The 12,020-nt window shown below is 47.1% G+C and overlaps 1 protein-coding gene across 1 annotated transcript in view; it reads left to right on the top strand.

Annotated features, from left to right (window-relative positions):
- The window catches only part of FAM168A (family with sequence similarity 168 member A), an 82,729-nt gene that overhangs the window by 69,770 nt on the left and 939 nt on the right, over nucleotides 1-12,020 (top strand). The window contains exons 4-8 of the mRNA XM_077298759.1: nucleotides 2,088-2,168; nucleotides 8,661-8,789; nucleotides 9,213-9,355; nucleotides 11,483-11,657; nucleotides 11,766-11,896. Of these exons, the coding sequence (XP_077154874.1) occupies nucleotides 2,088-2,168; nucleotides 8,661-8,789; nucleotides 9,213-9,355; nucleotides 11,483-11,657; nucleotides 11,766-11,878 (641 nt within the window). The 3' untranslated portion in view covers nucleotides 11,879-11,896. The remainder of the gene's footprint in view (nucleotides 1-2,087; nucleotides 2,169-8,660; nucleotides 8,790-9,212; nucleotides 9,356-11,482; nucleotides 11,658-11,765; nucleotides 11,897-12,020) is intronic.

Raw genomic sequence — 12,020 nt, 5'->3', positions numbered from 1 at the left:
CAGCCTCGCTGAGCATAAGGCTATGTGCACACGTTTGGTTTTTGGTGCAGTAAAACCTGTGCACAATGAGTGCTTTTTATGCATTTTCACATGTTTGGGTGAATATTGCTGAAAGAATTTGCTCTCTGCAGATTTGGGGGGAGAAAAAACACAACTGATTTCAAATCTGCAAAGAAGCAGCATTTCAGAAATCTCACCCACGTTGGTGCACAAAAACAGCCCGTGTACAAGGCCTTGGCGTTATTGTTTGTTTTTTCCATTGTGCTTCTTCGGTTTGTTAAACACACGGTGGAAAAAGCTCTTTACATTTGTTTTTGCAAAAGCCGTTCCCCCTAGGATTCCTTTGTCCTATGGGTGCCCCCAGTCCTTACTACTCTGCCCTCCTGATAAAGTGCAAGAGGGAATGGAACAGGCAGGGATTCTGTTACCATGGAGACACACTGATACATTGAGTGGTTACTGTCATGTCCCGGTTTACAGATCTCCCAATCATTCTGACAGAGGGACCTGTGACTCCACACTGATACGGGGATCCAGGAGTAGCGCCCCCTATCTAACTTTACAGCACAGTTAATTGTCAGTTGCAGTAATATCCGCCATGTTTTTCTCTTCTCTCCTCGTTTTCTTTCCGTTAATTGCACATCACATTGCCATGAAATCATTGGCTGTAAGGCACATACATGAAGCTCTGGCCCGTGGGCCAAATCTGGCCCGGTACAACCGGTGTGATATGTAGGCTATAGGGTAAGACAGTCTCTTAAAGGAGACGTTCACTATATAATATCTGCATTATGAAATCTGTGGTGCAACCAACATAGTGGCTCCGATTTATGGAGGCTAAGGCCAATAGGAAAGCGCAAAGACTCAAACTGTCGGCGGCCATACAAGTTGTCTCCCATACGGAGGGAAATTAAAGACACAAATGAACAGAGTCTCCAGCGCAGAGTATTTCAGAAGATTAGTGCACGGATATTGACAATGGAAGGAGGGTCCCCAGCAGCACAAAGTATGTCAGGAAAGAAGTCTGCCCAGTATTTCAGATGGGGAGTGTGCTCTTCTTCTGTCAAAGGTCAATAATTGTGTAATGGAAAAGTGGTCCTACAGAATGTGTCAGTAGATTAGTGGACTGATATATTATAGGGTGTCACAGTAAGGAAGAAGGGTGGTTTACAGCAGCACAGAGTGTTTCAGGAGCTTGCTGCTCATGTAGAGAGCAGTGACCTGTGAGGACAAGATAAAATGTTGTGAGAATCATCAGGCTGATGGCTGCAGCACAGAGTATTTCAGGAACATAGTGTAATCCCTGTAAGCTGAGACGTCTCTGCCGGGTCACACACTGAGCTCCACATTACGTGGATTCCCTCTGGACACTCTTTATCTTTATTGATTTCACCGCCGCTTCCTCAGAAATGCCGCAAGCATGGGATGTAAACGGTATGGTGGGCTCCAGGCGGCCATTATTGCAGCAAAGTAACATTGGGAGAGTAAGAGGTTCAGGAACCGGACACTGGCGGGCGAGACCGTCTGTGTGAATAATGTCCTGGAACTGGGGCACTCATGAAAAGCCTTATTAAGGGATTTATCTAATTTCTCACAGTGACACCCCTCCATACTCCAAGCCCCAACAAGTTCCTCTGCAGAACTGCGGCCTGTGAAAAAAATCAGGAAAGTTTCCGTTCACCGCCTGCAAAATTTGTGCAAATGTTCTGAATTTGGGTTCCATTGTACTAGTAATAGGGGCACAATGTCGCACTAAGCACATCGTTTTGAAGGGGGCTCGGTCCTAATTAAAAATGTGCTCACCCCTCCTTCCTTACTTTAGTTGGCAAAACTAACAAGCTAAAAAACAAAACCCCCCGCCCGCTGTGAAGACTAGCGGTCTCCACTGCTTTGTATTCTCTGCACCTTTTGATGCGGATCAATGATTGCTGTGACTGAAGCCGGACATTGTTCTCACCGGCGACTTCTGCTTGTTCTTATCCTCCATGGCTGTCGGGTTCTGTCTTATTCTGTTAACTGATTTAACCCTTTGAGGAATCTTCTCTTTTATTATCACACTACTCACCAAGTGTCTTTTTTACCTCTAGGTTACCCCGCTGGATACCCCACAACCGCTACTGCCTATAATCCCAACATGTACGCCGCCAGCAGCCCCGGCTATGCCCCAGGTAAGAGCGTCCTCCAGCAGCGAGCCGTGGCACACTGGGCTGCTCCATGTATATTTAATGCTTCCCGTCTGTCTGTTAGATCTACGCCATACAAAGAGGGAGGGGGGATGGAGCTGCAGATGGGAAATAGAGATGCAAGCAGAAATAAGAGCTGCATCTTCTGTTTCCTGCACCCTCGGCATGATAGATTGGAATCTGTGCAGAATCTATCAGAGAGAAGATGGCTCTGATGTCTCTGGATAGATTACATTTTTTTAATTGTGGTTTTTTTTTTTCTTTATGTCCACCAATGGAAACCTGTGGTTTTTTTTTTTCTTTGAGTAGACGGTTCCTCTTCATTAGCATTCTGACAGCACTATAGGTGCAGGAACTTTCCCCCTGACATTGCCCAATGGTTTGCTATCTCTCATTCCCTGCCATGACACTGAATGGCTGTACTGATCACTTGCTGGACACTGGTGAGAAAATTTAGTCGACCACTGGAACTTTAGTAAATGATCGGTGGAGACAAGAAACTGTACAGTTTTTGTGTGTGTGTATATATATATATATATATATATATATATATATATATATATATATATATATATATATATATATATATATATATATATATATATATATATATATATATATTATACACTCACCGGCCACTTTATTAGGTACACCATGCTAGTAACGGGTTGGACCCCCTTTTGCCTTCAGAACTGCCTCAATTCTTCGTGGCATAGATTCAACAAGGTTCTGGAAGCATTCCTCAGAGATTTTGGTCCATATTGACATGATGGCATCACACAGTTGCCGCAGATTTGTCGGCTGCACATCCCAAAGATGCTCCATACAAGGCAGGATGGATCCATGCTTTCATGTTGTTTACGCCAAATTCTGACCCTACCATCCGAATGTCGCAGCAGAAATCGAGACTCATCAGACCAAGCAACGTTTTTCCAATCTTCTACTGTCCAATTTCGATGAGCTTGTACAAATTGTAGCCTCAGTTTCCTGTTCTTAGCTGAAAGGAGTGGTACCCGGTGTGGTCTTCTGCTGCTGTAGCCCATCTGCCTCAAAGTTCGACGCACTGTGCGTTCAGAGATGCTCTTAGGCCTACCTTGGTTGTAACGGGTGGCGATTTGAGTCACTGTTGCCTTTCTATCAGCTCGAACCAGTCTGCCCATTCTCCTCTGACCTCTGGCATCAACAAGGCATTTCCGCCCACAGAACTGCCGCTCACTGGATTTTTTTTATTTTTCGGGCCATTCTCTGTAAACCCTAGAGATGGTTGTGCGTGAAAATCCCAGTAGATCAGCAGTTTCTGAAATACTCAGACCAGCCCTTCTGGCACCAACAACCATGCCACGTTCAAAGGCACTCAAATCACCTTTCTTCCCCATACTGATGCTCGGTTTGAACTGCAGGAGATTGTCTTGATCATGTCTACATGCCTAAATGCACTGAGTTGCCGCCATGTGATTGGCTGATTAGAAATTAAGTGTTAACAAGAAGTTGGACAGGTGTACCTAATAAAGTGGCCGGTGAGTGTGTGTATGTATGTGTATATATATATATATATATTAGTTTTCTGCAGCTGGTAATTTTTTTTTTTTTTTTTTTATTTGAATGGTGTCTGGATGTAAGGTGGGATTTGCCCTTTACGTCTTGTTTGAGACGCAGTCTGTTCTCTACGAGGCTAAAATTAGAATTCGCCTGCGTCGCTGCAGATAAGCCGGTGCCAGAACTTTACATTATAACATTAAATATTTCATGATGGCTCTTTCCACATGAAGAAACGGTACAGAAATCTGAGGCTGCCGTGCCGTTACCGGAGTCTATACCGAGACGCAGGCAGCTCCCCTCCCCCTCACAGCTACAGAAGAATCCTACATCTAGAGATTGTGAGCTAATCTGCAATCCGTGTGCCGCCCCCCCACACCGCGGCCGCCCCACATCTCAGCATTTTAAGCTCACTGTCTGCTGAATGGTGTATATCCTCAAGTCTGTCACTGTTCTCCCATCTAGAAACTTACAGAAAACCATAAATGGCTAGAAGCTTGGTTATCCGGTCTTGGTATTTTGTCCAGTGATGCTGCACATCTTCTGATAATAAACTGAAAAATGCTCACTATTCTTGGCAGTCACTGTGTACATACATTACTGATCCTGAGTTACCTCCTGTATTATACCCCAGAGCTGCACTCACTATTCTGCTAGTGCAGTCACTGTGTACATACATTACATTACTGATCCTGAGTTACATCCTGTATTATACCCCAGATCTGCACTCACTATTCTGCTGGTGCAGTCACTGTGTACATACATTACATTACTGATCCTGAGTTACATCCTGTATTATACTCCAGAGCTGCACTCACTATTCTGCTGGTGCAGTCACTGTGTACATACATTACATTACTGATCCTGAGTTACATCCTGTATTATACTCCAGAGCTGCACTCACTATTCTGCTGGTGCAGTCACTGTGTACATACATTACATCACTGATCCTGAGTTACATCCTGTATTATACCCCAGAGCTGCACTCACTATTCTGCTGGTGCAGTCACTGTGTACATACATTACATTACTGATCCTGAGATACTTCCTGTATTATACCCCAGAGCTGCACTCACTATTCTGCTAGTGCAGTCACTGTGTACATACATTACATTACTGATCCTGAGTTACATCCTGTATTATACTCCAGAGCTGCACTCACTATTCTGCTGGAGCAGTCACTGTGTACATACATTACATTACTGATCCTGAGTTACATCCTGTATTATACTCCAGAGCTGCACTCACTATTCTGCTGGTGCAGTCACTGTGTACATACATTATATTACTGATCCTGAGTTACATCCTGTATTATACTCCAGAGCTGCACTCACTATTCTTGGCAGTCACTGTGTACATACATTATATTACTGATCCTGAGTTACCTCCTGTATTATACCCCAGAGCTGCACTCACTATTTTGCTAGTGCAGTCACTGTGTACATACATTACATTACTGATCCTGAGTTACATCCTGTATTATACTCCAGAGCTGCACTCACTATTCTTGGCAGTCACTGTGTACATACATTATATTACTGATCCTGAGTTACCTCCTGTATTATACCCCAGAGCTGCACTCACTATTTTGCTAGTGCAGTCACTGTGTACATACATTACATTACTGATCCTGAGTTACATCCTGTATTATACTCCAGAGCTGCACTCACTATTCTTGGCAGTCACTGTGTACATACATTATATTACTGATCATGAGTTACCTCCTGTATTATACCCCAGAGCTGCACTCACTATTCTGCTAGTGCAGTCACTGTGTACATACATTACATTACTGATCCTGAGTTACATTCTGTATTATACCCCAGAGCTGCACTCACTATTCTGCTGGTGCAGTCACTGTGTACATACATTACATTACTGATCCTGAGTTACCTCCTGTATTATACTCCAGAGCTGCACTCACTATTCTGCTAGTGCAGTCACTGTGTACATACATTACATTACTGATCCTGAGTTACATTCTGTATTATACCCCAGAGCCGCACTCACTATTCTGCTGGTGCAGTCACTGTGTACATACATTACATTACTGAGCCTGAGTTACCTCCTGTATTATACTCCAGAGCTGCACTCACTATTCTGCTGGTGCAGTCACTGTGTACATACATTACATTACTGATCCTGAGTTACATCCTGTATTATACCCCAGAGCTGCACTCACTATTCTGCTGGTGCAGTCACTGTGTACATACATTACATTACTGATCCTGACGCACATCCTGTATTATACCCCAGAGCTGCACTCACTATTCTGCTGGTGCAGTCACTGTGTACATACATTACATTACTGATCCTGAGTTACATCCTGTATTATACCCCAGAGCTGCACTCACTATTCTGCTGGTGCAGTCACTGTGTACATACATTACATTACTGAGCCTGAGTTACCTCCTGTATTATACTCCAGAGCTGCACTCACTAGTCTGCTGGTGCAGTCACTGTGTACATACATTACTGATCCTCAGTTACATCCTGTATTATACCCCAGAGCTGCACTTACTATTCTGCTGGTGGTTGTTACTAGGGTTGAGCGAATATCTTTGGATAGCTCCTTATCTGAATAGCTGCCGCTGTAACCTGGGTACCCGGAGCGCTCCCGATATTCAGCTGTTCGGCTCTGCAGCTGCTTGTGTCGCGGCTGTTTCACTGTCACACATGCAGCTGATTATCGGGAGCGCTCCGGGTACCCAGGTTACAGCGGCAGCTATGCAGATAGTTATCTGAAGCTATTCGCTCATCCCTAGTTGTTACGTTCTGGCTTTAGCCACACTGGGGTCCATGTATGTTTCAGGAGTTGATCGTGCTTCATGCGCAGTAGATGCCGGCTTTTCTCTAAGCTGAGCTTCTATTTCTGCTATTAACAATTTAGTTGCTGCTTTCAGTTTCTAACAGCAGAATATAAATGAAGCCGACGCTGGATCCTGCGTACACGGACTCTCATCGATTGATGCAGCAGCAGGTACCAACGGGTAATCCTGCCAGCCGGTCCTGATGAAGCCCCTCAGTTCTGCCCTCTGTAGGCAATAAACTGAAAAATTAATGTTCTAATTATTTGTTTTGTCACCACACATTCCTAAAGGAATACAGTAAAGCGATGGAAACCATGTAGGCAGCCCAGATATCCTCAAATTGACAGCTCGTTATTAGCTGTAGGAAGGTGAAACAAAGCAAAACACTGTACTGACTTTTCCAGACAGTCCATGCTCGCTTTGTATCGTCGTCATCGTGCACTGCCCTTGAATCTGGTTTCCAGGTCATATTTACCGCACAGCGGATGCCGTGAAAACTAAACCTATATTGTCAGAACTGCATCAAAACTACAGCTTGCCCCACAAAATATACGGTGAGCCCTCATACGGGGATGTGACGTAAAAATATAAACGTTTTGGCTCTTGGAAGGGAGGGGATAATGAGCGGGCAAAATAGTGATAAATCTGCCGTTCCGTTAAAGGGTTAAGATATATTTTTAATTCTGTGCTGCGTTAATTAAGGCCGTCAACATTTTTGTCAGTGTCCCTTTAAGACTCCAATATTTACTGCTTTCGCAACAGAACAGATATCTGCTCTTCAGAAAGCTGGATGACGGCTGCTATTTCAAGTCATGTGACCTAAGCTTTCCTGCATCAGAATGGAGCGTGGGGGGAGCTGGAATATATAGAGAAAAGTATACACACCCAGCTGCCGATTGAGCTGTGACTTGTTGTTCCTTTGTCTTGATTCTCATCCATTCTTCCCTCGTACATTCCTCCTCTGTTGTCTTAGTTGCAACGAGTTATTGACATTGCGAATATTTCAGCTGCTTGGTTTTGTTTTTTTTGCATTTGACTAATCACATCAAAGGTCCTTCAGCTAGTCAGGATGTGCAGCGTTAATGATGTGCAGGTCATTTCAGCTTTCTCTCTTGCCCTGCGCCAATCAGACAGGTGAGTGGTGCAGTGGAATGAACAAGTGCTGTGCTGCTGCTGCTGCTTCTTTAATAGAAGCCGTACACACTTTTTAGCAAGTTTTTTTTTTTTCCTTGCTTAAAAGTGCGTCACATAGTTAAACAAAAAAAAATAAAAAAGATGTGATGCAGCAGAATTTTTGCAGATTAAATATTGGAGAAGATCTATAAACAGTCAAGTTTACTTCTCAGATGATCACATTATCATTATCTTCCTCTACGCTATAGTGGATGGTAGCCGGGAAGCTGGCCGTTTCGTTGGAAGGAATATTGTACATTACCTGCTTGTAGAATGAGCAGTGGTGCCATCAATGGCTGTGTTGCCAAAAGCACTTAGTATTGGATGAAAATGGGACCTAAAGTGACGCCTTTAAGAAGAGCAGTAGGACCATGGATGGGACTGGCCACTTATATTCTGGCCCAGTGCCAGCTGACAGCGTCCGATCAGACAGCGTACCATTAGAATAGCAGCAGACACTGTGCGTGGGCTATCGCCGGACACTGTGCTCATATTGTAGAACGAAGAGGATGGCCGTGGGGCAAGTGCAGGCATTTGTCTTTTGCCCGGACTTCTCCTGTTCCTGTTGCCATAAGATTAGTAGAATTGATGCGTCAGGAGACAGCAGGTGATTGACAGCGCTGCGGTGTAATGAGCTGTGTCGCATTGATTTGGCATTATTTAGAATCTGGCTGTCAGTCAGGAATGACAGGCGTCTGTAACTGACAGCAGCAGCAATGTGAGGCTCCACCAAGCTGTCGCCGCCTGTGTGATGCCAGTCCTGGCTCACGGCGAGCTCCCTGGCACCGTCGGGTTCTTTGTGCTTGGATGGTGAGTGTGCGAGCGCCCAGTTTACGGCCCTTCACCCTGTGCCCTGCTTGTAGCGCAGCAGCAGTCGTCCGTTATTCCTCTGCGTACGAGGGGAAACATGTTCTCTGCCCACCTGGTATTGAAATACCTTCTGTGTTTTGCTTTTTAGCGACTCTCCTGATGAAGCAAGCGTGGCCGCAAACTCCGTCTTCATCCTGCACCACCGAGGGCACGTTCCACCTTCCTGTCGATTCTGGGACGGAGAACAGGACTTACCAAGCTTCCTCTGCTGCATTCAGTAAGTGCACGGTTTTCGCTCCGCATTTTTCACTTCATTGCAGAATGAACTGCTGACGGCCGAGGCCTCGATGTTCTGTTCTCATCCAGCTGATTTAACTATATGCACTAGTTTTCAGGGCTTTTTTTTTTTTTTTTTAAGTTCTACTGATTCTCATTTATATCAAACCCCTTAGATGCAGAGGTCGCTATTGACTGCAGCATGTAAGGGGTTAAGCAATCAAAAACCAACTTTGCTGGTCTCTGATTGGTGAATGATGGGGAAGCTTGTGGTTGGATGGTATATAGAGGTAATATCGGGCAATTCTCTGTTCAGGGCACCATGCTGTACCCCTCCCCTAGAGGGTGCTCATAACATATACCTTTATACAGCTGTTTATTAATTTGTCCTCTGTTTTCTCCTCTTCCTCCCCCGTCTTTATAGGGTACACCGCTGGCACCCCATACAAAGTCCCACCGGCTCAGAGTAACAGCGCCCCACCGCCATACTCTGCTTCACCAAACCCCTACCAGACCGCGATGTACCCCATCAGAAGTGCCTACCCACAGCAGAACCTATATGCCCAGGTAAGGGCTCCGACTTTGTGTATAGATCAGAAGATTGCCGCCTGCAGGAAATGAACTTTATTCCTCCCGCCAGCATTCGGCGTTCAGTCACAGCTCTGTGTTTAGAGACGGGCAGCTGTAATCGCAACCACTGGCACTGACTTACAGCCGATGATCTTGCTAAGCGAGCTGTCAGTCAGTACCAAGGACGCGGTTACAGTGGCCACAGTCAGTACCAAGGTCGCGGTTACAGTGGCCGCAGTCAGTACCAAGGACGCGGTTACAGTGGCCGCAGTCAGTACCAGGGGCGCGATAACAGTGGCTGCAGTCACTACCAAGGACGCGGTTACAGTGGCTGCAGTCAGTACTGGGGGGCGCGGTTACAGTGGCCGCAGTCAGTACCAAGGACGCGGTTACAGTGGCCGCAGTCAGTACCAAGGACGCGGTTACAGTGGCCGCAGTCAGTACCAGGGGCGCGATAACAGTGGCTGCAGTCAGTACCAGGGGCGCGATAACAGTGGCTGCAGTCACTACCAAGGACGCGGTTACAGTGGCTGCAGTCAGTACTGGGGGGCGCGGTTACAGTGGCTGCAGTCAGTACCAAGGACGCGGTTACAGTGGTCGCAGTCAGTACCAAGGACGCGGTTACAGTGGCCGCAGTCAGTACAAAGGACGCGGTTACAGTGGCCGCAGTCAGTACCAAGGACGCGGTTACAGTGGCCGCAGTCAGTACCAGGGGCGCGATAACAGTGGCTGCAGTCACTACCAAGGACGCGGTTACAGTGGCTGCAGTCAGTACTGGGGGGCGCGGTTACAGTGGCTGCAGTCAGTACCAAGGACGCGGTTACAGTGGCCGCAGTCAGTACCAAGGATGCGGTTACAGTGGCCGCAGTCAGTACCAGGGGCGCGATAACAGTGGCTGCAGTCACTACCAAGGACGCGGTTACAGTGGCTGCAGTCAGTACTGGGGGGCGCGGTTACAGTGGCTGCAGTCAGTACCAAGGACGCGGTTACAGTGGCCGCAGTCAGTACCAAGGACGCGGTTACAGTGGCCGCAGTCAGTACCAAGGACGCGGTTACAGTGGCCGCAGTCAGTACCGGGGGGGTGCGGTTACAGTGGCCGCAGTCAGTACCGGGGGGCGCGGGGTTACAGTTGCTGCAGTCAGTACCTGGGGGCGCGGTTACAGTGGGCGCAGTCAGCACCGGGGGGCGCGGTTACAGTGGCTGCAGTCAGTACTGGGGGGGCGCGGTTACAGTGGCTGCAGTCAGTACTTGGGGGGCGGGGTTACAGTGGCCATAGTCAGTACCGGGGGGCGCGGTTACAGTGGGCGCAGTCAGCACCGGGGGGCGCGGTTACAGTGGCCATAGTCAGTACCGGGGGGCGCGGTTACGGTGGCCGCAGTCAGTACCAAGGACGCGGTTACAGTGGCCGCAGTCAGTACCAAGGACGCGGTTACGGTGGCCGCAGTCAGTACCGGGGGGCGCGGTTACGGTGGCCGCAGTCAGTACCGGGGGGCGCGGTTACGGTGGCCGCAGTCAGTACCGGGGGGCGCGGTTATGGTACCGGGGGGGGGGGGATGGGGGTGCGGTGTTACAGTGGCTGTTCTCTATGCACTGAGCGATTACTTACTCAACCCGCCCCCTGTTACTGAACTCCGAATAATTCTGGGAGTAATAAAGTTCACTTCCTCCTGGCAGCGGGGCTCTCTGTGCTGACGCCGGGCTGGTTCACAACGCTATTAACCTGCAGATTAACTCCATATCTGCAGTTGATGATGGTGTTTTGTTTTTTTTTTCCACGTGACCAGTTCCCTTTAAACCTCGCTTTACTGAAAAGTATTCAACGCCACCTACAGGCTGTCAGAAGAACCACCAATAGTTTTTTACATATATATGTTGTTTTCTTGTTTAAAATTTTTGGCTATTAATTTATAGCAAAAAAAAAAAAAGGAAATTTTATTTTTATTGACGGCGGGACAAAAAAATGTGATTTGGACTAGCGGCTCTTTTTTTTTGTTTGTTTGTTTGTTTCATCCCTTGTGTAGCTCTGTAATTTGATTAATTACGACAGCGTTTGCTTTCCTTCCACATGGCCCTGCATACGGGGCACTGTTCTTTTGTGTTGACCCATCTTTTCCATTTTCCTAGGGTGCATACTACACTCAGCCTGTGTATGCAGCACAGCCTCACGTCATCCACCACACCACCGTGGTCCAACCAAACAGCATTCCTTCTGCAATCTACCCGGCCCCCGTAACCGCACCGCGAAGCAATGGAGTCACAATGGGAATGGTGGCTGGGACTACCATGGCCATGTCTGCAGGTAAGACTGCTGTTTAGGAACTACAACTCCCATCAGGATTCATTTAATTATATGGACTCCTAATACTTTATATTTATATAAATAACGAGTGTTCCTTTCTCCCGTCAGGTACTTTGTTGACCACACCTCAACACACTGCCATAGGAGCACACCCCGTCTCTGTGCCAACATACAGAGCCCAAGGGACCCCAGCGTACAGCTATGTGCCCCCTCACTGGTAAACTCGCTGGCCTATCCATGTAAGTACTGCAGCCGCTGCGCTGATCATAAATGGTTAAGAAATAAAGCTCTGCATCGCTTTGCTGCTGTAGAGTCTGTGCATCTCCTGTGCATAGCCGGCTGGGCTGCTGTTTTGGACTTAAA

This window comes from Ranitomeya variabilis, chromosome 3, assembly GCF_051348905.1.
Source record: "Ranitomeya variabilis isolate aRanVar5 chromosome 3, aRanVar5.hap1, whole genome shotgun sequence".
In the NCBI taxonomy this organism is placed as follows: domain Eukaryota; kingdom Metazoa; phylum Chordata; class Amphibia; order Anura; family Dendrobatidae; genus Ranitomeya; species Ranitomeya variabilis.
The sequence above is the reverse complement of the archived record's forward strand: the minus strand, read 5'-3'. Positions and strand labels throughout refer to the sequence as shown.